General features: G+C 45.0%; 1 protein-coding gene across 3 annotated transcripts in view; it reads left to right on the top strand.

The window, feature by feature from the left end:
• Positions 1-1,335: 1,335 nt before the first annotated feature.
• The window catches only part of LOC119174131 (uncharacterized), a 69,250-nt gene continuing 44,570 nt past the window's right edge, over positions 1,336-26,015 (top strand). For 2 of the 3 annotated variants that reach the window (XM_037424942.2, XM_037424943.2), the window contains exons 1-2: positions 1,336-1,653; positions 19,576-19,727. In XM_037424942.2, coding sequence (XP_037280839.2) covers positions 1,528-1,653; positions 19,576-19,727 — 278 coding nt within the window. In that variant the 5' untranslated portion in view covers positions 1,336-1,527. The remainder of the gene's footprint in view (positions 1,654-19,575; positions 19,728-26,015) is intronic. The other variant, XM_037424944.2, reaches the window with a different exon arrangement.

The raw sequence follows: 26,015 nt of genomic DNA on the forward strand, positions 1-26,015 counted from the left end.
GGCAGTGAGGTTGTGCACTGGATTGACGTCGCTTCGATCTTGGGATTATTGAACACTAGATGCTTCTGCAAAAGACTTCTCTTCACAAGATGCTGATTGTGAATGCTTTTGTCTTTGTGGAACTGCTGAGCTGAATAGCAAGTAAGTTTGAAAAGTACGCATGCGGCACGAAGTATTCAATGCATCGGAGTCATCAATAGTGGATTCAATTCTTATATGCAGCGGATAGTTAAGCATTGGCGATATTTGCGTGGATAAAGAACCAGGTGAAAGGTTGGGAAAACAACAGCGTGGTCTTTCCATGAGCATGTGGTTAACTTCACCGGACGGGAATTGTAAATTCATGCTCTGTGTTCGAATGTGTGAAGGCTGCTTATGACAGCGATGACTGAGTTCGAATGCACTGAGAGTGCGTGTTCTAATAGAATCTTCATTATAGTCTTGAAACCAGACGATCATTTCTTCTTTTATCTTTTGCCAAGACTAGGCGTTGTCTAATATGTGGGTCAGGTAAAACGTAAATGCCTCACCGGTGACGTAGTCGCCGAAGTTCGTAACCATCTCCCGTTCCGATCAAGATGTAGCGGTAGCGTGGAGCTCGAACAGGTTGAACCAGTCCTGTACAGGTCCATCGTCCGCTGCTCCAGTGTACTTGGGAATGGGAAGGTCAGTAGATGCTTCTGACATGATGCTGGTCGATGCGTAATGCTAGGCGCTTGCACGAAAGTCCATGTATGCTCATGGTGTCATGCGGAGAACTGCGTAGTTGATGAGCGACTGATGAAGGGGCAGGCAGGTCCCCATTCTGTCGACTCGTGTGATGCTAAGATGAATGGGGGACGTGGCCTTGCTCATACGCCATGTTTAATCTATTCTCACTTCCTCATTTGCTTCTACCAACCATCGCCTAATACGTCACATGTATAATTGTGGAGAGGGAGAGACAGAAAGAGATATGCATGCTGTTATTATAAACACATTCGCGAACAACGCTGCAGTGTGAGAGCCGTGGCATCTTGCTTTTATGGTGATTTTTAGTTGTGGTTATTTTTATTTTAAGTGTCTTGAAACCTTGATGTTGATAGCTTTCTGTCTCATTTTTGTCCTCCCCGACACAGCAGCAAACGAGATATTCTAGTTGACCTGATGTAATCACATGTCCATTTTCTAAATTTTGCAGTGCATTAAATATTACCCCCCGTCACCCAAAAAAGTCAGTAGTTTCAAATAAACAGTGTGCTCCCACACAGGAACAGCTGGTTAGGAACGTGACAGCTGGCCACTTGTAACGGCAATATAAAGAGGCAACGCGAGAGCAGTTAGAGTCCACGTATGGCACATGCAGCGTACGTGTCGCTTTCGCAGTCGGTAGCTATATTATTAATGCGGAGGCGCTGATCACGAAACAGACGGTGGTTCTCCTGCACGAACCAGCACTGCCCCAATTCGCAAACGAGAAACAGCTAGCAACTGGAACGGCAAACTTTTTTGCCCTCTTTTCAGACTGTTATTCTGTCTCGGATAACTATGTCTCCTTCGGTCCCTGTGTTACTGCTGACACTGTCATCATTCCACCTTTCCTTGTTCTCTGCATCAGCTCGTTCATTTTGGACGTTTCACAAACATCGTCATGAGGCTCCTGATGCTTTTAAGGTAAGAAAACTTTGCTGAGAACATTTTATTTTGAAAAATCAGCGCTGTGGTTTAATGTGGTTGAGGCTTCAAAATGAGAAAACTATTTGGTAGTATTCCCTAAATAGATTTGCTAGGTGGAAAGGCGCTTCAGAAAAAAAGTTGAGAAAGCTAAGGGCAATGGTCGTAGCAAGTTTCACTGCCAGCTCGCACAACAGTACGCCACAGAATGACATGAAAGGAAAGCAACAAGAGAAAAAAGATAGGTGTGTGAGTTCTAGAAAAGAAGAAGGTAACAATATTACAATGCCAAATACCTTAACTCAAAGCCCGAAATTACAAACGTTGCTCCATACTACAACCTTGAGCGATTAGTTTGAAAATAGTCCTTCTTACACCACGCTCTAAAAATCTGTCATGGAATTACCTGCTAATTTAGGCAGTGACTCTTTCGTTCTTTGAGTGTAACCACAACTACTTATCACGCAGCCTATCGATGAAAGAGAGAATATATTAGCACCTCAAGAGCTCGAATTCACATGATAAGGACCAAAATAACACTAAGTGTGTATGTCGTCTTCCGCAGAGAAATTTTAAAATATTGCCTAGACCAAGGCCCAAAAAAAAGTGTAGTCAATGCAATCTTACAGAAGCATTTCCGCCATTAGTATTGACTTTTGTGTTCGGTCAACATTGCTATACTCATGCATATATCAACCGAACGTCTGACAGATATCAATCGCCACAGAACCGCAATATCACTCACAGATGTCTCAGTGTTATCACTCCTTAGAGTAATAAAACAGTAGTTAAAATATGCCACGCCTGCTCAGAAAACGCAATGCAGTCACAGTGAGTGAGTCATTGTGAGAACCCGTGGTTAACTTTCTCGAAGCTGCTAACACAAGTACGCTTGCAAAGTATCCACTACGCAATGAATTATTAAGTTTGTAAAGTTGGTAAGCACCAATATTTCGTTACTCACCATTCTATGGGGAAGCGAGCAACCCACAGTGGATCTGCAAGGCATTATGCGTATTTTTGATGCTCTGTCTGATGAACCATAATTATGGCTGAGGCCTTTGTAATGCGTTGGAAGCATTCACGAAACGCTCGTCGCGAAATTCATATATTGTGAAACATGGTTGCGAAATTGGCATTTTAAGACGCCTAGCTGTTATTTTAATTCTCGAAAACGTTATATTAGATATGTCCACGTGGTTCGCACTCGATATGGCGCCTGTATAGAGCTTCTTTACACATAGCCGTCGAGCACCTACATCGCTCTGTGGTACAACACTAAGCTGCTATGAAGACGAACCGGGTTCCAACACACTTGCATCCTGTACAAGTTAATTATTTCGTTTTTTATTACACGAAAGTGTTTATGCTGGCAATCACCGCAGCTATGCTGATGTATTTCTGTCCCCTGACAGAAAAACAGCTGACGTAGTAAAATACATACTAATTTATTGAAAAGAAAAAATCGAGAAAAGATATTGCCAGGCGTCGAACCTGCAACCTCTCTCTCTGTAACATGTGCCGCAAAAACATTGACAAAAAAGCTTTGCCGCAAAACATTGCCGCAAAAGCTTTGACAGCGCGCTAACGACAAGAAACTTTTATACGCCACACTTCGTTGATGGTCCTCAGAGCCCAGCAACTTCAGCACGCTTTTGTCTTCAGTAGCGCCATTGCGCGACATGCGCTCTCAAGGTCGTCGCTACGCGCGTACTACGCGCGCCTCTACAGAGCGTTCTTCACGGTTGAAGCTCATTTTGTGGTTCGGGCGCTTCGTACCCCTTGTGCTTTCCCCTGAAGCTTTCTTTGAAGTTACATTAGTTAAAGAAAGCACGAAGGTCATTTCCTCGCTACCGCGGCCGCATTGACAAAATGAGCACGCTGCTAAAACACGAAAGAATTCAATCAGGTTTTGCTCATACTATGCAAACATGTGCGCTCGTTTCGTGCGCCTTTCAGCAAAGCCGTTATAAATGTCCGTCTGAGGTGATGAGGTGTATGTTCTTTTTGCGCGTTTTTTGTGCTTGAGGTCAATCCTTCGCTCTTGTGGCGAAACCATGCATAAGGAGCTCTCAGCTTTCTCCGTGCAGACACGTTTCACTTCCCTGTTACAGTGATTTCTAGAAAAAAAACATCGGTTACTTATTTTTTTTTCTTTTTTGTCTGAGTTACGGAAACCGGCGATGCCAAAGAGCTCGCACGACTCCAAAAAAGAGGGCTTGTCGTGGCTCTCATAAGAGCTTTCGCTGTGAAAGCAAGGTGTCCACTACATTTGTCGAATTCCAGCGCATCACACTTGACAATTCCTGACAGCTGCTGTCAGACGCATTCTGCAGAACTCGCCGCATTAAAATGAACATCTGTGTGCCTGCCCGAAGCAATGTAGGCTGCGTGAGCCTTCTATTTTTCAATTCTGTACATTAGACTAGCATACAACTCATTGGAGGGCAAATCGTGAGCAAAAGAACGTCGTAAGAATGATGATGTCGCACCAAGAGTGAGCTAGACATTGCGGTGCAAGTTTGAATGAAATTGTGGCATTCATCTAAAAAAATCAACCGAAAGGTACAATGTTTCCGTTGGCGGAGCATAATTTCCTAAGTGACTGAGGCTATGAGAGCCACCGAAGAGAAAGGCTCCGCATTGTTTATTCCACCTCTGGTGCTTCAACGTGCGCTTATATTGTGCAAAGCATAGGGCTCTAAGTATTTCACCTCCGTATAAATGCGACCGCTGTGGTGGGCTCGAACCCGCGTATTGTGAGACAGTGGGTGACCAGCGTAAAAAATTTGGCCACAGCTACATGCACTTCACCTGGACGCGGAGATACATATAAGGAGGAGAGACATAACCGCGCCTACAAGGGGACGCAGTAGTCTTCGCGTAAATAGTTGCGCCACCACCTGCACACGCCTCTAAATTCTTTTCCAAATCATTCGAACGTTTAATAAAGGTTGATTGTAATATTATACGAGCAGTCAAAAGATATTTTCCCTCTAACTGTTTTATTACCACGCCTACTCGAATTGAATACTGGTGATCGATGCCCTGAAACATCAATCTTGGCATGTTGAAATTGGTTCTCGTGCATCTAGCACCTCTTAGCAGTTGCTTCAACACCTGAACATTTACAATAAGTTGGATATTATATGTTTTGGCGAAATAGATATTTTTGACATACTATTGCGCGAACCATTGTGGGTAGGTTGCTGGGAAAATACGCTTGGCTCATCGAATTCAGAGAATTGCATGCGGCTCATGGCTACGCTGCCGTAACGTCAACGTTCTTCATATAAAAGGGTCCATCACTTTCATATATATAATTGTGGTGTCAGCTTCGCATTCTCACATTGTTGAGCTGTAATAAGTGGATCATATGTGTGCTGGGTTATTCAGCAGAGTGCTGTGGCGTCAAATTGGGGAAGAATGCTTCTACCAAAAATTATTTCTTAAGGCTCAACAAATGCATAACGTGTGCAGGTGGCCTTTTAATCCCGTTTTCAGGTGCTTTGTTTTTACTTCTATTCCTATATTAGACGCAATGAAACGTCCAGTGTTGCTAGTCATTCCGATGTCGTCGTTGTCATGTGTGCGGGAGTGCGCACCTGCACCGCTCGAAACACGCGCCACTCGAAACTCTTGCGGAACTGCACCTGAAGCGAGTGACGACATGCTTTGACATGATAGAACCTCTGCTTGAAGGCCTGAGAGCCACGATGTTTTACCTCAGTCTAGGACATCGACAGACGTTCGTGGGTTGGTTTTATTTACTGATACAAATAATCTCATATTCGCAACGGGTGCGTAGCTGCTGGCATTCGCGCACCATCTTAAAGCTACTCTAGTTACCTGCAAGCTTCATAGGTCAATGGAGCACGATTCGCTCGCGCTTGCTGCAAAGCTTCTCCTCACAACAAGATCACCTGAAGCACAACTCGGCCTCGCCCTACGGAGTGGTGCGAAACATGAGTGATTTGGAAAATGCCAGATTTTTTTTCACTATTACCTTCAAAACTGCATATAATAAACGCCAGGTCTACGCGGAAGGTGAAGCGTAGTCACAGCAAAAGCTAGAAAAGCGGCCTTTCAGAGCCTCTTCTATACACTCCTCAGGTCTCTGTGACAAGCAAACTTGCTGGATACCTACTACAATAATAATGGTCATAATTTCTAAGTAGTAGGCAGCGATTCACTACGCTATCCTTCGTCATTAGAAGCGTGGTATGCCCTAAACACTTGCAAAGAATTTCATGCCAATAAACAATGTAGTGGCTGACCACGATGTGGAATTATGCGTGAAGTGCTTATACGCCAGTGAGTAGGTGACCAGGATCACCCTTTTGCAATTCTAATTATACAGCGCTTTTTAGAAGATTCTGGCGTTTGAAATAACGCTATTCCTTTCATCTGTACTATCAAAACGCTGTTAAATTACAGTTTGATAATACTGCTACGGGATGCCACAAATGAACATTGCAGAAATCAGGACGATGTTTAGGGTGAGCTCGTGCAGACCAGGTTCCATATTGTATGCCAGCCTGTTTAACAAAAGTAAAGGTATTTTTCAGACGCCTTCTCCCCGTAACATTTTGGTGGAGGTGTGGGGTAGTCTCCGAAGAATCCTCGTATTCGTCTTGATCAGGCATCGCACAGGCAGCCAGGGAACGCCCACTGCGTAGAGTCGTCGTGGTGTTGACTGTGGGAAGACCACAGTGTGGGAAGACTTTCCGCAAAATTCAAAATTGAGGCGGCTCACATTTTTAGAAGGAATATTAAGAGATTACCAGACACATACGTCAACAGAAGCAGTCGTATCGAATGATGCGTCACAAAGTGAAGAAACATGTAGAATTGTTATTTTGTCTATCGCCCTAGATTGGTCCTTCTCGCTTCCCCTTGAAGATTATGTGTCCATCTTTGAAGCAGAATTTCTTGCGATAATTCTAGCTCTCCGGTAAATCACGGCTGCAGTAAGTTCCGCAGTAATTTTAACGAATGCACTATCATTATGTGCCTCCCTTTCTGCAGATGAGAACTTACATGCTCAGAGTGCTTTCAAAGTATTAGTTCACTCGCATCTCAATCTGATCAAATTGGTTTGCGTGCCAGGATATAAGGGAATATATATGAATGAAATGGCAGATGCGCTTGCAAAGTAATCGTTAAATGAACCGGTTATTGAGGTATTCCTGGCATCTAAATTCTTAATAGGCGCTAGATTAAGAATCAAACTGCTAATAAATGGGAATTTAAAGTACCTTCACTAACAGCCACATCAGAATTTGAACACTTATTGTTTAATTGAAATAGTAAAATATGTCAAGCGCGAGGAATGGAAGTCGCAATCACTAGACTGCGATCTCCCTTTCCTCAGCTGAATTTATATTTAAACAGAGCTGGTCTGGCAGCCTCCCCTCATTGTGCTGTTTGTGGATTAAATGAGTCAGCTGAACATTTCCTCGTTTTGTCTAATAGATTCTCTGCCTTACGCAAAAACACTTAAGATGCCATTTGCCAGAGTCATGGAATAGATTTGAATTTGCTAAATGTACTTTCTTTCGAAGCCTTGTCTTTTGGCCACAGTGACCGGAAGATTGTTGATGCATTGCAGGACTTCGTCAAAGGTTCCAAGAGGTCTAGGCGTTGAAATAAGTATTCGGTAGACTTCATTACTTTTCCAAGTTCACCTTCAAAAAAATGCGCAGCTTCAATGCAACACACTACAAGCTATTTACAATTCTGCTTTCAAGTTCGTCCTGTTGCATCTTCTTTTCTTTTTTCTTTCTCGTAAATTGATCAATCCTAACCTGTTATGAACAATAATTCATGAAAACTATCCGGTTTTTGGCCGATTCTCTATCGTGGGTTTTCGTCACATCTTCAAAGATATTGACTTTATTTGACCCACTAGTTACGCTATTCGCATTGTGTGACGCCTGGTTGTTCCCCTACAGATTTGAAACGCTTTATTACTCATAATTATGCGATTCCGTTGTGACATCAAGCCTGCCTAAGGCACGTTTACGAACAAGTTCCAACAAGCGGCGTGGCTCCAATAGCGGTCGCCCGCGGCCGTGGTATCCCGTTTGTTACTGTGCCTAAAGACTACAGCATTGTTCTGCTCACTATATCAGGTAAGGCTATGAAGTGCGCTATTGTGCTGCACTACCACATTTTTTGAAGACCCTATCTCATCTAGGATTTTCGAAAGCCTTTGCAAGACACTGGCATCATCAAGAATGTGGCTTTTGTCGGTGACTACCAGATTTCACACGTCTGGCTTCTCAACCTGCGGACAAATGACGCAAAAAAGAAGGTTGTGGAAGCTGGACGCTTAGTTGTCAAGGACCGGCTTCGCGTCGTTATTGACCCTGACAGACAAGACGTGCATCTGAACTTACACTGGGAGGGTTTGGACGTTGCTAATGGGAGCACTCGCTGAACATTTAGTGAATATGGTGAAGTGAAAGAAGGGACTAATGGTAGGTGCAGAGTGAAAGGCGTTCAGGGTGCCGATTGCCTGACAAAGTATGTGAGTTGTTTCTGAAGGCGTTCTGTTGGACGACATACCGCATCAGATACGTATTGGTAGTCGTACAGCGCTTATTGTCGCGCCAGGTCAAGCACCACTGTGCATTAGCTGCAAACACACGGTCCATATCCGACGCGACTGCAGGGTTCCAAGATGCACTGACTGTCTTTCTTCCTTTCACGCTCAGGAGGCACGCGCTCGGAGTTACGCAGAGCGGTGTGATTTCCTACAGCCTCAGACAGAAGTAAACTCATCATGAATGAGGAAGAGGCTGAACCGGCGGCGGCTACTGTGGCATCTTTTAATAGCAAAAACCCTCAAGATGGTTCGAAGGACGGCAGTGTCTCGGGGCATCAAGCGGCAACAGCGGTAGGCCTGGGTGACGACGAACTCCACGAACTAAGGACAGCGAACACGGATGGTTTTTAAGTGGAGCATTCGGGAGAGAAATCCGCTGAAGAGCAGAGGGGCGCGGGTAGCGCCTGTCATGTTTCAGAGGTAGCGGGTGCCTAAGGGGTGATCATTGAGGTTGCTGCAAAGAAGATGGACAGCTATACAGCGCCTGCAAAGCGTCGCCATGACGATGTGGGTATACGCTCTATTGCAGGTGCAGCGTCTGGGCCAATCGAAGCATCTGTTGGCGTTGGTGCAAAGAAAGGAGCGCCCTATGGAGCTCTCGTGTGTGCTTCGTCCTTATCAAGAAGCGATGCAGAGGCAAACTTCTAGCCGCCATAATGTATGACGAGAGCTTCTCGCCGTTGCTCTCGGACGGTGGCAGAACTATGTCATTAGAAAGGTTTCTGCGCGTTAGAACTGCAAATGCTCATGGATTGGAATCTAAAAAAACAGGCAAGACTAGTTGTATCGTATTGCGACAGAAAATGAATCTGATATACTAGCAGTTTAGGAAACAAAAGTTCGATGACATGGCCGATGACCGATGACATGGCACGCCCTTCCTCGGCGCGGTATCTTGTATGTGTTAGTGATGCTGTCGGTTTTTCTGGGTGGTGCCTGCTTTTCATTAGTAACTCTCTGGGAATCGTTATACGGTCGATTATAAGCTGCGATTCGGGCTGCCTCATGATCTGCGACCAAGTGGCAGCGAATGGCGAGTAGTCTGTGTGTATGCCCCAACGGACGGAGTGCAACGCCTACATTTGTTTTGGTCGCGTAGGTTATTATTGCAATACTGCGCAGTATGACCGCCTTCTCACCTTCCTCGCAGATTTTATTTGTCTTAGTTTGGCTTGAGACAAACAGGTAGTACGCCTTATCGAGAGGCTAGTACAATTAGGCTAACAGACGTCATAAACGATTACGTTCTTGAAGATGTTGGCATACGTATTTCCAGTGGCTACGGTGTGAAACTCACGCGTTTTCAGTGGTTTAGTCATGCTCGCTAAGATTGCGCCGGCGTGTCGCTTGATATTGTACCACTGTGCATTCCTTATTGTGTGAATTCTGTATCATTCACCAACCATCGTAATGTATTATTTTCGTTAGGCTGCAGAAAATGAAGAAAAAAAGAGTTTAACTGGGATTTCTGGAAGCTGAACATCAAACTTCTTTACGATGATGTTTTCTAAACTAACGTATTAGAGGCTAAAAAATAAATGAGGACATCTCTTAAGCTATACAAATGTGGAAAATGTCAAACAAAAAATGAAAATGAAAGCAACTAAGAGGTGCAGTAATTCTAAGCATGAAAAACGCAATAATTAGCAGCTTTTGTGTTCGGACTTGTTGACTCTACTCAAAGATGAGAGCGAAAGGCCGGGCAAGTTCAAGCAAGATACCCGTGTGGTGAAAAAAAAAAGTTGGAGCTTTTAAATGAGGAAAACATTCATGGGGCAATAATTGGGGCAAGAGCGAAAAAAATGGTAGTTGCTGAGAACCCCACAAAACGCTACCTAGATATACAAAAGACTTACGCACAGCGTAATTCAATAACAAAAACTGCGTGCAACGGTGTGGTAGCAAATGCTAAGGAGGACATCGCGCTCGCTTTTCACGAGCACTATTGTATCATATCTTGCGCAGCATGTGCCTCGTGTCAAACCCGCCCCCTTTGATACGATAGTGCGGTGAGGGTACGCACCCTTTCTTGTCTCGCTCGGTATATAAGCACTGCTACAATAAAAAGAGTGGCTTTTCTTCCCATTGCACCCCTTCGTCATGCCTTGCTCAATCGCGCTAACGATTGAGCAAGGCATGACGAAGGGGTGCTAGTCAAACTCACGACTTCACTGGAGAACAGCGACGACGGGAACAGCCATGGACTTTCTCAAGCCACCGGACCCGCTGCGCATGTCAGGAGACGCAGGCAAGAACTGGAAGCTGTTCATCCAAAGGTTTGAACTTTTCGTCACCGCATCAGACCCCCCGGAAAAACCTCGATCGGCGCAGACGAAGGCAGCTTTTCTCCTGAGTATCGGCGGTGAAGAAGCGCTCGAAGTTTTCAACACCTTCACGTTCGCCGACAGCGAGAGCAGAGAAGACTACGCAACGGTGGTGGCGAAGTTCGAGCAATACTGCGCCACCGAGTACAGCGAAGTACACGAGAGCTACGTCTTTCGGAACATGAGTCAAGCCCAGGTGAGCACCTGGAACACTTCCTGCGAGACTTGAAAAAACAGGCTCGTGAGTGCAACTTTGGCGCACTAACAAATTCCATGATCCGGGATCAGCTCGTTTTTGGAATATGCGATGATAAAACCCGAGAAAAGCTGCTCATGCACTGACAACAATTTGACCTTAGATAAGGCAGAGCAAGTTTGCAAGGCATCCGAGGATAAGCGGCTCACCGAGTCGTGTGGGACAGCCAGCAAAAGCAAGTAAATGCTGTGCGCAATTCGAAGCAGAGCCAAGGTGAAAATCGACAAGGCAACCGCAAATGCCCGAAGTGCGCACGCACGCATGCTGTAGGAAACTGCCCTGCATACGGACGAACATGCCGAAGATGCCAACGAAAAAACCACTTCGCCGTATGTTGCAGAAACGCATCGCAAGTTGACGAGGTGGGAAGGCATGAAGACGCTTTTGAAGTGCTCGATGTGTCTGTAAGAAGAGTGACAAGTCAATGTGATTGGGTCGTTCAGGCGCAAGTTCAAAGCATCAAAGTCACACTGAAGATTGACACAGGATCACAGGTGAATTTACTGCCCTTCGTAGTATTCCACAGGATGCATCCGAGGCCAGCACTGAAGCCCAGCTGTGGCGTGCTTCGCACTTACGGCGGCGGTGTAATCAAGCATGCAGGGATGACGCGACTGGAAGTGACGCTGGATGACCACACCGCTGCACTCGACTTCTTCGTGGTACACAAGGGTCAGGCCATGTTAGGCTTGAGGGCGAGCGAGCAACTTGGATTGATCCCGCACGTACACGCCGTGTCTCGTACAAGCTCTGAAGAAATCGTCGATGAATTTCGCCACTTGCTCACCGGTACGGACTGTGTCAAACGCGTCTACAAGATGGTCCTCAACAAGAGAATGGTGCCGGTGGTCCAACCAACTCGGCGCGTACCCCTGACTCTCACGAAGCCCCTCAAAGAAGAACTCAAGCGCATGGAACGGGGCAACATCATCACAAAAGTCGACGAACCAACGGACTGGGTTAGTCCACTTGTAATTTCCCGAAAAAAAAGGCGGGAATCTGCGTATTTACATAGATCCTAGAAAAATAAATCTATGCCTGAAACGAGAACACCACGAGACGCCTAGACGAGAGGATATAGAAGCCGAGTTGTCTGGCGCGACGCTGTTCTCTCAACTGGATACAAATTCAGGGTTCCATCAAATACCGCTCGATGAAGAAACTTCAAAAATTTGCACGTTCTCCACGCCCTTCGGCCGGTACCGTGTTTTGCGATTACCGTTTGGTATATCATCGGCATCTGAGGTTTTTCAGAAAACCTCAACAGAAATTTTGGATGGCCTTCCTGGTGTCAGGGTGTACGTTGACGATGTCCTTATCTGGGGCACAACTCGGCAAGAGCATGACGCGCACCTGAGGTCGCCACTACAAGCAGCCCAACAAGCTGGCTTACCGTTTAACCCGGCCAAATGCACCATCGGCCTACAGGAGATAGATTATCTCGGTGACGTCATCAGCAAGGATGGCATCAGGCCGAGCCCCTCCTTGATAAAATGTATGCTCCAGACGCCTGCGCCGGAGGACAAATCGGCCGTTCAAAGAATGCTAGGAGTCGCCAATTATTTCGGCAAATACCTCCCATCGCTAGCCGAAAGGACTAGCCTCTTGCGAAGCCTGCTGAAGCGAGATACAATGTTTGAATGGAGTGCCAACCACGCGCTCGAGTGGGAGCAACTTTGCGCTGACCTCAGCAGGCAGCCCGTGCTTTCAGTGTACGACGCCACGAAAGCCACGAAAGTATCATGCGATGCATCGCAGAACGGTATCGGAGCGGCGCTACTTCAGTGCAACAATGACGTATGGAAGCCGGTCGCCTATGCCTCCCGCGTGCTAACTCAAGCAGAGCAGCGTTATTCGCAAATTGAGAAGGAAGCGATGGCTTGTGTTGACGGCTGCGAACGCTTTCACCACTTCGTGTATGGCCGAAACGTTATCTTAGAGACCGACCATCACCCTTTGCTCGCTATCGCCCAAAACCCCATTGGTTATATGCCGTCCCGCCTGCAACGATTCTTCCTGCGATTGATGCGCTATGACACAGAAATGCGATTCGTTCCAGGAAAGCAGCTTCTACTGGCCGACATGCTGTCGCGGGCGCCCACCTCAAGTTATGCCAGTGATGTCGGGAGCGATGACGTGGAAGTGCACGCCGTAAGTGTCGTCTCATCTCTTGTCAGTGATGACACGTGGAAACAACTAGCAGCAGAAATGAGTCGGGACTCGTATCTTAAAGCTGTGCTGCACAGTTGAGAACACGGGTCACGCATAGAGGGACAGCTGAAGCCATTCTCTACAGAGCTGACGCAGATGAAAGGTGTCCTCTTGAAAGGATGTAAAGGGGTGATTCCGAACAGTTTGAGGAAAGACACTTTAGAAAGAATTCACCAAGGACACATGGGCATAAACAAATGCAAGGAAAGGGCAAGGCGACTTGTATTTTGGCCCGGCATTAACGCCGACATCGGTGCATTCGTGCAGAAATGTGCAGTGTGCAATAAGTACGCGTTTACTCAGCCACAAGAACCTTTAATGATGCGCCCGGTGCCCGAGATGCCGTGGCAGAAAGTTGGCATTGATATCTTTGAGTACGATGGGCGGTCGTACCTCAGCGTATACGACGCGCTGTCAAATTTTCCGGAAGTGGAGCAGTTGCGTGACACATCGGCGAGCTCTGTCATTCAGGCAACTAGCGCCATATTTTCTAGGTACGGCATTCCACTGGAAGTTCTGACAGATAATGGCCCGCAATTTTCGTGTCACGAGTTCAGGTCCTTTTCGAGAACATACGACTTTAGACACATCACATCCAGTCCAGGATATCCACAATCGAATGGTTTGGCTGAGAAAGGCGTCCAGGTCATCAAGAGAATCGTGAAAAAAAACGCATGAAGTAAAGCGAGATTTCTGGCTGGGTCTTTTTGCTTACAGGACAACGCCACTTGAGTGCGGCATGGCCCCAGCGGAGATATTGCAATGCAGAAGACTGCGCAACATCCTGCCAGACATGGAGACCGGACCTGAACACTCCATCGTGAAGCGCTCCCACACAAACCGCCCTGGAAGACTGCTGGCGCCGCTCGAAACAGGGGCCACGGTTCGTCTGCGTTCCAAAGGAGCATGGGCGAAGAGAGCTAAAGTCCTAACGCTTTCCGGGCATCCAAGGTCCTACGACGTCACGACAGAAGGAGGGCGGCAGCTGCGACGGAATCGTCGACATTTGCTGTTAACCAGCGAGGACTTCCGCCCAGACCTTCCCGCCAGCGGTGAGGACGTAGCGCCATCTGCTACGGCGCATGAGGTTGCAGTCGCGTTGCCGGGTACATGCCCGCGGCCCCAATCCCGGGCACAACAGCTACACAAGCTCCAAGAAGATCACAGCGACAACGCAAAGTGCCCAGACGGCTGGCTTACAACGAGAACTTTGTTCAAGTGCCGTGAATAAGTGCTTAACATTTTGTGAGCGTTCCAGTTGTCTTCACCTGTCAATTGTTTTATACACCAAGGAGGATGTATCATATCTTGCGCAGCATGTGCCTCGTGTCAAACCCGCCCCCTTTGATACGATAGTGCGGTGAGGGTACGCACCCTTTCTTGTCTCGCTCGGTGTATAAGCAATGTTACAATAAAGATAGTGGCTTTTCTTCCCATCGCACCCCTTCGTCATGCCTTGCTCAATCGTGATAATGATACAACTATAGCAAGCCTTTTTCTATATGCGCTGTAGATGGGGATCACTTCATGAGTGAATTCTTGACGTCGATGCCGCAATTCGATGTCGTGGGGTGATTGCTGCTTTTTATGTCGGAAGCCTGAAACAATAGAGCACATTTGTCTCGACTGTTGGGACGCGGTGTTCTTCTGCGATGTCCTAACAAAAACATTAAAGAAAGATTTCCCGCAAGACACACGTAGAATAAAATACCTTGCCATTGATAATGAGGATAAATTTCGGCATATAAGGTCGTACTATTGGCTCTGCATAGTATCTGGAGGTCGCGCGTGGCTATACGTCATACTGATGTCGATGGTCGACAAGGTATTGATTACTTTCGAGGGACTTTACCTTCGTTTTCGGAACTGCCAAAAAAAGTCATAGTTTCATAGTTAATGAGATAGCAATAGCTTGAATGTACTGCTGAGAACGGCTAGCAAATTGAAATGTGCAGCACGATACTCATGCACGAATGACGCATGAAACCAACACACTTATGACACGACCTAACTAGCAACATTTACAACTCGATGCCTGACGCGATGTTTAACAAAAACGACGCACTATAAGATTAGATACAACAACAAACATGAGTGCGAGCTAACGAGTGTCCTTTTTACTTCGCTGTGTTTGAAAAGCGCGTTGTTCTCGCTAACGGGGCCTGCCCAGCGAGTTAAGTTGACCTTTGTGGCCCTGGCAACTAACGCAATCATTCCGGTGGAAGACCAAGGCACATAATTCGCCCCCAGGAAGGATAAGCGCGAGCGCACAGGCACCAGACCCCCCACCTTCATGCGTGGGGCACAGTACTAGTGAAAGATAGGTGCGCGTTGGCGCATCGCGACGAGCTGAATTAAAAAAAAAAGCAGCATGGCTGAGTGATAGAATACTGCGCTGGCTTGCAGCGGACCTGGAGTCAATCTGCACAGTGTACTTGGTGGTTTTTATTTACCGACTTTTTTTTTCATTTCATGCGATATGGGTTACGGACAGTGGCGGCAGCGGACAACTAAAGCGGCGCGCGTGACCCGCGTTGTGATCTCATAACAGTTTCCATTGTAAAATGATTGAATGCGTATTTTGCAACGCTAACCTTTCCTGAAAGAGATGGCTCATAGAAAGACGTTACACTTTTCGAGCTCATAAAGTTTATCGGACTTGTATTCATTAGGCCATTCTTGATATCACGGACACTCGTATATATTAGAACACTAAGAGGCTATTCGCGTGATAAAAAGTTTATTCGAAAAGTGCGCGTGGGAATCTGTCTCATGAAAACCAGCAAAAAGCTCACCGCAATTCACAATAAACAATGCAGTGCCTCGGGTGCATTTTTTTGTCTGTGTTAACTGGAACACTGGGTAGCGCATTTATAATTTTTATGTTATTTTTAGGTCATTGATCTTTAAATTGTTCGCTCTAAGTTTTTCATGCTCAGAGCTGGCACATTAACTATGGGCTGTCCGGAGGGCCCACGACGCGGCAGTGAGGCTCGGCCTACCCGTTCCGACGTAGGAGCGGCCCGCTGCTCTATCTCCTTGAGGTAGCGTTCCTCGGGACCTCAATTAAATTCTGTGTCTGTGTGCGTCTCTGAATGTATTTGCGCGTACGGTATTTTCTGTTGCTCGTTTTATCTGGTGGCTACAAAACATTTCTGATTTTACAGGTATTGTACAGCCCAAAATATTTTGTTGATCAACGACCTATAATTTTTGAAAACAGCATTTCACTATGCGTAATTTGTAATGCAGCAATGCGTGCTGGAGTATGTTTCGTGCTGCAAAACATTTCTTCCCTAGACATAAGCAAATGACTATTGTCTTGTGGTAACGAAAGAGTTAATTGAATCATTTGCGTGCGATGAAAAATTATTGAGGGCAGTGCAGCAGTCATGGCAGTCTTTATCGTTGCGCTACAAGTTCTGTTGCAGACCCTTGATTTTCGCAGCACTCTGCACCATTTTTATATGTGCTACGCAATGAACGCCAGTGAGTGGCAAAATAAATACCGTTAACGCCAGCGAATGTCATTTTTTTCGGGCGTATTGTAATAATTACAATTTTGCTGTGTTGGTGGTCTACATTGTTGCGGGCAGCACGGCTTAGGCCAATGTACATCTAAGAATACGTGAGCGTACTTGTATGACCGAAATGCACTACTACCTATAACATGCCTTAATATTACGTTTATCTAGGCAAGCATCTTCGCCTGTGATTGTTTTCCTTTTTTCCCGTTGTCGTTTCCGCATTTCACTAGGCCAGCGATTACAATGCCAACAGACATGCTAAGAACCGTAGCACCTTTAAGTTGGCTGCATATGACATATTGTAAGTTGTTCTTCGTGACAGCTGTTTTAGTCACCACCACCAGCTACAAGCTGTATGGTTTAGTTTAAATAAATATAGAACTTCGCATAAGAGCACTTTTTGCTGTGTGTTATAGGGTTGAGTTTTCAGTTAATTACCCAGAGGTATAAGAAAATACTGCGAGAGTAGCAGATAGTGGTATACAATTATTCCCAACTGGTAATCAGTTGAGGGTAATATTTCAGTAAATTATCCAGTTAAAGGCAACATTGTAGTAGCCACCTTGAAATTCCTCTGAATTGCAGGCTTAGCTTCAAATCCATTTTTAACTTATGCAACTATAGCAGTAAATGTACATGTTGATATCACTTGATCAACAAACTTGATCAATAAAATTCATCACTGTGGTATCAAAAATGTGTAGATGTGAGCTAAGGCCTGACATACCAAAATTTACTCACAAACACTAAAAAATGGCATGAAACTTTCACGTGAACCACTCACGCATACTATACATTTTACCCGAGTCTGCTAAAGGCATTTGAAGAAGTGAGCACATAGCTATACTTAAATAGGTTGAGTCGACGCGTTTGCAAGAGCGCAGAAGTTGTGCGCATATTGCATATTTATCGCGCACGCGGACCTTGCTTCCGGTCCAAACAAACGTCGGGACGGCGCACCCTCTGCAGCGTAGACGTCAGTTTTAATGGCAAAGAATTTAATGTGCGCTCCTAAGCGTATCCTTGCGGAAATCATCAAATCTATGTGTAGCTGTGTCATTGGAGTAGACGTTATTCGGTAAAGACAAGATTACACAGCGCATAGTCAATACTGAAATGACCACTGGTATCATACAAGCACTAACATAAAGATTGATATTTAGAAAGAATAAAGAACAATTATTCGCAATTAGGAAAACGTCGGGGTAGGTTAGGGACCTTTGCTGGACCTCTATCAGTATTTCTGTGCTACAGTGAATTTTCATTTTGATCAAACCGTAAATGAATGTCTCACCTAGCCCCCTTAAAATGCTTTTAAATACAAACCTAGGTTGAAAGTGGTAGAGCTAGTCGTATCAAAACACTAGCAGGACATGCTGGGCGGGTGCAGGACATGCTGGGCGGGTGCAAGCATAGTCTAAGGCGACAGATTGTGCTTCACGCAGGGTGGTCGATACGGCTTGAAATCTGGGCATAATTACTCTTTATGCTCTTTACGTTTTCCAGTGTGTAAGTTTCAGACCGAATTGGACGTAGGCAGTCAATCACGTGCATCAAATGCGCGCACTGGCCCTGCAGACAGGTATAAGGTACCTTTCTCAGTAGTACGGATTCCAACACAAAAGCCGCAGGCACGTGGCGATTAACAGGTTATTTGCGTTTGTCGTACACTGGTGGCCCCATATGCCAGTTTTTGGCATACCTGGTTAAAGTACGACAGCCTCATGTCCGAAACTTGGGTGACCAGACAGACAGACAGACAGACAGACAGACAGACGAAATCGAGAAATGTGCCATCGGTTCCCCAATAAAATCATTGGCCCCGTATCTGCTTGTAATCTGCAAAACTCGTCGAAAGACGATGGTCTTGTGTGTGAAGTGAGTGAATAAAACATTTATTTGATGCTCTGCGCAAGAACATTGGTCTTAGTATTCCGGTGGCACTCGTTAGGGCCTCGAGCGTGCAGTGGAGGCAGACGAGTGCTTCATATCACATCACGCGTGAGACATGAGCGCCATCTGGCAGTTTTATTTGGAAAACAAGGCGCCTGGCCCGAAGACGAGCATGCGCGCCCGTCTCAGAGGTGATGATGTGTAGAACGCAAGGCGACGGGTAGGTGCCACAACTGTCATTTTAGCAAAGCGTTCGAAACACTCGCTTCTTCGTACAAGTGTTGCATGGTCAGCGCAGCGTTATAAGCGCTACGGTCCTTAGATTTACTTGTGTATGTCTTTTCTAGTAAAAGACGAATATGCAGAATGTATACGTGTTGTTATGGTGCCTCAGATATGCGCAATAATTGCTTTATCATTGACAATCGCACATGTACGACCGCTGATTCTTGAGCAACATTGGTGGACGGTGTAAATAGGGTCGGCCGTTCAGGGTATCGTCTGGTATTGTTTGAGAGTACGCGGTTCGCGGTAACGATGAACAAACAGACAAAATTACAGACAGACCAAAGTTTTTGTGTCGAGGGTCTTCAAGAAAGACTATCGTCTTTAAAGATTCACATCTAAAATGGGCTGGTATAAATACCCTAGTGTTGTTTCGGAATTGGTAAATACGCTGCTGCTGTAGTCATGAATGCTACTGAGGTGAAGTCTAATTGGTGGATAAGACAACAGCATGTTTTTTCTGTTGTTCTCAGAAAGGCTTTAGAGGTCATTTAGTGTAATGCATGGATGATCAAGATGTTTTTTTGTTTTTTTTTGCGACTAGCCATACGTTCTTTGTGAGCGTGCTTTCGAAGTGAACATCTTAAAGCACTCCAGAATTTTGACCCATCATGGCCCTTTATGGGTGTGCGCTTGCCAAGGTACTTAGGAGAATACAACGGAAAGACACTCACAGCGTTTGGCATGTACAAACAAAATAAAAATATAACTAAAAAACAAATATTTTACGAAATGTACACCTACGTTTATAAGGCCACAATGACGCGACCACATATTTTCGGCAAATGCTTTGTAAGCATTTTTTTTCACTTATAGATATTAGGCATGGGCCCTTTTTGGGTGGCTCTGAGGGACGTCAACCAGGATCCAAAGTTGAAGTGCCTCACAGCAACCCGCATTGATTTGGACCCTAAAGTCCCGTCAGCAACCTTCCAATGGTCGTTCAGTGGAGACCAAAACACTCCAAGGTAACACATAGCATCATAACGCCAGATTCAATGCAACATGATATTTTTGGCAGCTATATTTTCTTTGTTGCTTCTTTTGTTCATGAAGGTCTGATGCCGCAAAAGCTGTTTTTTATTTTTATTTTTTGATGTACGAACTGTGTACAAGGGTGTTGGGTCCTCTGTCAGGCGATATGCCTTTAGCCCCAACATTCTTTTGTTTCTTGTGTCTTGTACAAGAAAACAATAAAACAAATTTCGATATTGAAATTGAAATTTTATCAAGCGTGAGTGATTCAAATATCAACACCATCATCATTATGATTCTGTTTCAGTCGACCGCAAGAAGAAGGCATCTCTCAATTCGTCTCCAGCTTATCCCTACCTGTGCGAGCTTATTTACTTTTATCCCTGCGGACTTTTAACTTGGGCACTGCTTTCCAAACAGTGCTTCTTATCTCTTGGTAGCTATTTCGCGGCCCTTTTTGTGCACCGGATGTCTGTCGTATGCTTTCCGTGGTCAGCCCAGGTGCAAATATTTTGCTTCATCTGAACTAGTACCTGTGCAACGCCTGTTTGTTTCCTAACTCATTCTTCCGTCAGCTGATCACTTTTTATGATTCCTATTTTTTATGTTGATTTGCACGTTTCCTTGTCCTTATTTTTTTTCTCTGCTTGTCTTGTTATCTTTTATTTTTCAGCCCCTTATTTTATGCCTAGCAGTGTTCAGTGATTGTACACTTTGCGTATGACGACTGCGTTAGTTTTCCTGGCATTATGTGGCAGTGCCTGCGTCATGCGCTCATGCTCATTCCTGTTTATTCTAGCATTTCTTTGTGAATACAATCTCCGGTTAGTAGTTGTTAGAAGTCCTAATATTAGACATCCTTCTTTATGCGGCTCATGATAATTGAGAACACCTATTTATTTCTGTATATACTGCCATATACGGTTTTATTTTTTCATGTTTACGTTGCTTACCCAGATCACTAAACTTACTTTATTACAGCAATGCAATGTCTTTTCCGAATCATACGTTATTGAGCCAGTCATAATCCTTGATTTCTGTTTGTTCTACGTCTAGTTGCCCAGACGTTTCAGCCGAGTTCTTTGGTGAGGTTTATATGTCCTCTTTCCTGTTTATTGCTTAAAATTCTCATTTTTTCAACTCACTCGGATGATTGCTTTTTTAAAGCACGGTGTGTAGAGTGCCGGAATTAGATAGGCTGGTATGTTATCATCCTTGCCTGCTTTTCATTCTGTTAAAGAATGTAAATGCATGTAAATATCAAATGCGAAGCATTTCTTAGCAAACTCTCCTAGGGTGTTGGGTCCTGTGTCAGACTCTATACCGTTATCCCCAACATCCTTTTGTTTCTTGTGTCTTGTACAAGAAAACAATACCCGACTGAAACGTTCCGTATGTGATGTCCAATAATTTCGTAAGTTTCCGTAAGAATCTTACGAAAATATATGGAAAATATATGGGAAACATATGCATTATTTATGGAAACATATGGAATTATTGGACTGACATACGGAACGTTTCAGTAGGGTAAAACAAATTTTGAAATTGAAATTGAATTGAACTTCAACGACGTTGAGCGTATCTATCTATCTATCTATCTATCTATCTATCTGTCTATCTGTCTATCTATCTATCTATCTATCTATCTATCTATCTATCTATTTATCTATCTATCTATCTATCTATCTATCTATCTATCTATCTATCTATCTATCTATCTAGCCGCTTACGTTTGGGTGCTCTCGTGGTCACCCCCTTAATTTGATGTGAACCAAAATTAGTATGGGAGGGTAATATGGTTTGAGAAATATGACGCGCTAGCCATGGCATGAATATTGTCAAAAACCCGTTACGTACGTCGTCAAACACTTCCCGTCAGACAGTGGCACATACCAACGGACGGGTATGTGCCACTGGTATGCGGGTATGTACCCAGGAACGACGAGAGCACACATGAACAACTTTAGCACTCGAGCGTTAAGAAAAACAATCAGCAGATCCCACGTGCCTGGAAATCAACTTTGCGCGAAGTACGAAGAGGGAAGGTGACCGTGTTACATTTTTTATTGAGCGGCACGTCATGAAAAGACGCTAAACATATGTACAAATATTGCACGCAGAGACATATTTTGAAGAGAACATGTGTGGTGAAGAGTCGCAGATGTTTATATAACCAGTTTTCTATTTTCACAACGATGTCAGCTGGCAATGTGTTTTAGCAACACCAGAAGCTGATACGAAGCACTGATGCTCGCGAAGATGCTGGCCCTTGACACTGCTACATAAATGGATTTCAGCGCGTGGCACCTCATCACATTTCACGTTAACCCGACGGGACGACTGTATGAAAGGAGTAGATATGTAATATTTATAATATTGGGTAGGTAGCACGGCAACCACTATTGACGTTTCACGAAGATTAGCGTCTATTTCAAAAGTAGTTCCGAGACCTGGCATAGCTCTGTGGTAGAATGCTTGACTACCACGCAGAATGCTTGAGTTCGATTCCTGCTGGGACCCTCAAATTTAATATTTCCATTCGTCAGGGGCAAACGCTGCCTATTGCAGGTTTTTCCTTAACACTGACTTTTATTTCATGTCTTCTTTGGGTCGACAGTTGCGATGTTGGGTATTGCTTAACGCTCACGCGTTAAAATTGCCCATCTGTGTTCTCGTCGTTCCTGGGTAGATACTGAGTGTCAATCACCTCTTGCACTACCCGCATACCAGCGGCGCATACTCGCCCGCGGATATGTGCCACTGTCTGGCGGGAAGTGTTTGACGATGTATGCGACGGAATTGTAAAAATATTCATGTTTTGACCAGCGTGTCATATTCGTCAAACCATCTTACCCTCCCATGCTGATTCTGGTTCACTGCAAGTGATGGGAGTGACCTTGAGAGTGTCCAAACTTAAGCGGCTAGATAGATGAATCTAGCCGCTTAGATGAATCTAGCCGCTGTCTGATAGATACGCTCCAAGTCACCTAAGTTCCCTAAGAAATGCTTCGCCTTTAACATTTGTCATTTGTATCTTCGACCAGAGTATTGCAAAGAATAAGTGCCAGTGTTAAAGAAAACCTGCCATAGGAAGCGTTGACCCCCCGACGAATGCCAATAATAAATTTCGTGCGAGAACTGTTATTGTCAGGGAAGTGACTACCGATGCCAAAACCCTATGGTTTGTAATGTAATGGTCGGTAACACCGAGATTCAGCAATCGCACTGCACAGAAGTGCAATGGCAGAGCGTCCGAAGTGTGTTTTAGTGATTCCCGATATTCAAAAAATAAATACCTCATATCCCCCACCCTAGCGTGTTCTTTCAAACTTTCATGCTGCTTGGGTTGCAGGTATGTGTATTCCTGGCGTACTTTTTTTCTTAAATCCATAAAACTGGAAAGATTCACTAGAAAGAAAGTGCTCTCATGTAGCAAAACAGAGGTTCAGCGCAGTTCTTTCTACATTTTGTGACACGTATAGTGAACTAGAAAGAATGCATCAATATCAGCTCTCTTTGACATGCAGACAGTATAATAAGGCAGGTCAAAAGCTGTTAGAAACATACTTGCGTGCTATTGTAATTGATATTCTGTGTCTTCTGCGAGGTGAATGTTTTCGTGTTGTGGATGAATAAAATGGTCGCAATAAGTTCACAAGACAACCATGCTATCTCAATCTTTCTTACAGTGAAAGCTGTAAGACCACAATGTGGGTGCCGCACAGTGCCGTAGTTGTCCGCCGCCGCCGTAGCCATTAGTGTTCATAAATACTGAACCACGAAGTTTTAAAAAATAATACCAATGACCCAGTGGGGCTAGAAACCGGGTGAACTGGGTGCAAACCTAATATTCTACCACTGCGCTACGCTGGTGCTTGGCGCTTGTTGACCAACTTGCCTTTGGCAGGCTTGATGTCGGGAAAGAAATCGCGTTAATACTACTTATAAAGCGTTTTAAAAAGCCAAAGAACAAGCAGCCGTCGCACAATGCGAACAGCGTAACGAGTGGGTCGTCCACTGATCCATGCCATTAGAAAAGCTTGTTCTAGTTTTACTAATAACTGTAACGAATACCCACTTCAGGCATAATTCCTCATCGTCAGTCACTGCATAAGCAATTGCCACGAAGTTCTTTGCAAGTGCTTAGGAGATACCATGCTTCTCAGAAAAATGACGAAGATAGCATAGCGAATGCCGGCCTACAACCCTAAAATTTCTATTGATAGTGCCATAGTGGGCATCAAGACACTGTGTTTGCAGCAGTTACCTAATGAGTTTTTAGAAAAGATCTATCTGTAACGGCTGCTCTTCTAGCTTTCACTGTGACTGTGCTGCGCCTTCCGCGCCGGCCTGGCGTTTATTTATTTGTTTACACAAATGTTGGTAATCATTCTGGCATTTCTTTGTTTCGCTCGCTTGTCTTTACATTTAGCAATAATTTCATAGTAAAGAGGTGTATTTTTATGTGCACAACATTGAGCCCCACACTTTGCTATGTAATTTTGTAACGTTTTTACTCTAGCAAGTACATTATCCTGAAAGAGACTGTAGAGCGCGCATTAGGTTTTGAGGAACAGTAGAAAGCATACCATTTCAAGTGTTCAACTTCTCATCAGTTTCAATGAAGAGCTAGTAAATAAAAGTTCTAAGAAAAGTTTACCATTAAGAGCTATTATAAAATTAAGAAGGTTAGCTTGCAGCACTGCCACCATACACAATAACAATCGCATGGCCGACCAAAGTTGAAAACTGAATTCGCATGCACTTGTCGCAGGCTTAACTAGGATTTGCTTTGTATTAAAATATTTACCGTAATGGCCATTTAGAGCTCGCAAACTGTCCATCGAAAGGCTGTTACGGCGTTGTTACCGGTTTTGTTTAGTGAACTTTAAAACCACCGTAGTTGAGCGGAAACTGCGGCCCCTACCTGCCACACTTGTTTGCCGGCGTTGTAAAATAAACTGTAGCGTTTCAACTCATGCCAAGCATGCGGCTGTTCGTGAATCCGAGTTATTTTTCTTTGCTTAAGGTCATTAGGAAAACAACGAAAAAAATTGGCAGTTCCCACGTACAGTAGGAATCAATGACGCGCGAAACACGGCTGAGGAACGGTGACTTGTCACTTTAAAATCAGCACGGCATTATGAGGCAAAGGTAAATTATGCTCTACATAACTTCTATGTCATTATTATGCTTGGACGTGTCATTTATCTTTGGCGTCTATTCACGTCACCTGACTATAAATTTGGTGGATATAGAGCTAGCGAAAGGCCCAAATTGCATCATGAGCGTAGTATTGTGGCGTGCTCTTTCCTGACACGCGTCTCATGAACTCATGATTGTCAATTTTGAACCAGTCATATACCTTTGTCATCCATTGACCTCACGTAACACTAAATTTGTTATATGTGGAGCTAGCGAAACGGCCTTGAGCGCATCATGAAGGGTCCATTATACTCCGACGTAACGTTGACGCGCACGCACGCTAGGCGCATGCAGTGACGCTACGCTTGTAAAAGGCGAGCACTCTATAGTTTTACGGCAGGTGCTACCCGCGCGACCTGCATCCGTCAGCGCGGCCCGGCGGCAACCGGCGCGAAATGCGACATGCTGAATTTCGCGCCGATGACGTTACCCAGACAGCACTGCGTCTGCCTCTCTTTGTGACTGACAGACGCCGTGCGCGGTCGAACGCGCATGCGTGAAAGCAATGCAGTGCGGCGCGCGCCTGCTAGTATTAAGCAGGCCTAGCGGCGTCTGGCGTAGAATCGCCGGCGTTACGTGAAGAAACAAACATTGGCACGCATGCGTGGCTGGTCATGATGAAGTGTATTGATCGTGCGCGTCACTTCCCTGTGTCGTTGTTATGCATCTAAAAGATCTAAAAGTCATAAGTGGCTAGATAGATAGATAGATAGATAGATAGATAGATAGATAGATAGATAGATAGATAGATAGATAGATAGATAGATAGATAGATAGGTACGCTCAAAGTTGCTGAAGTTCGCTTAAAAATGCTTCGCATTTAAAAACAACTAGAGAAAGAAAAAAATTGCCCGCAGCTTCCCTCGGGGGAACACTGAGGAGGATGCGGAGCGTATAATTGGTTAACGGGGTGTTAAAACCAAAGACGATCACACACCTTGCAGGTGTGGCCGAAGCTTCGGTCGAGGAAGTCGCTCTTGAAGCGAGCGTTGGGCGTGGCATACTGCTTGGCGCGCCACGCCGCTACCTCGGCGCGCTTGCGCTCGCGGGCCGCATCGGGATCGGCCTCTCGTCGC

The sequence above is a fragment of the Rhipicephalus microplus genome, chromosome 5 (genome assembly GCF_043290135.1).
Source record: "Rhipicephalus microplus isolate Deutch F79 chromosome 5, USDA_Rmic, whole genome shotgun sequence".
In the NCBI taxonomy this organism is placed as follows: domain Eukaryota; kingdom Metazoa; phylum Arthropoda; class Arachnida; order Ixodida; family Ixodidae; genus Rhipicephalus; species Rhipicephalus microplus.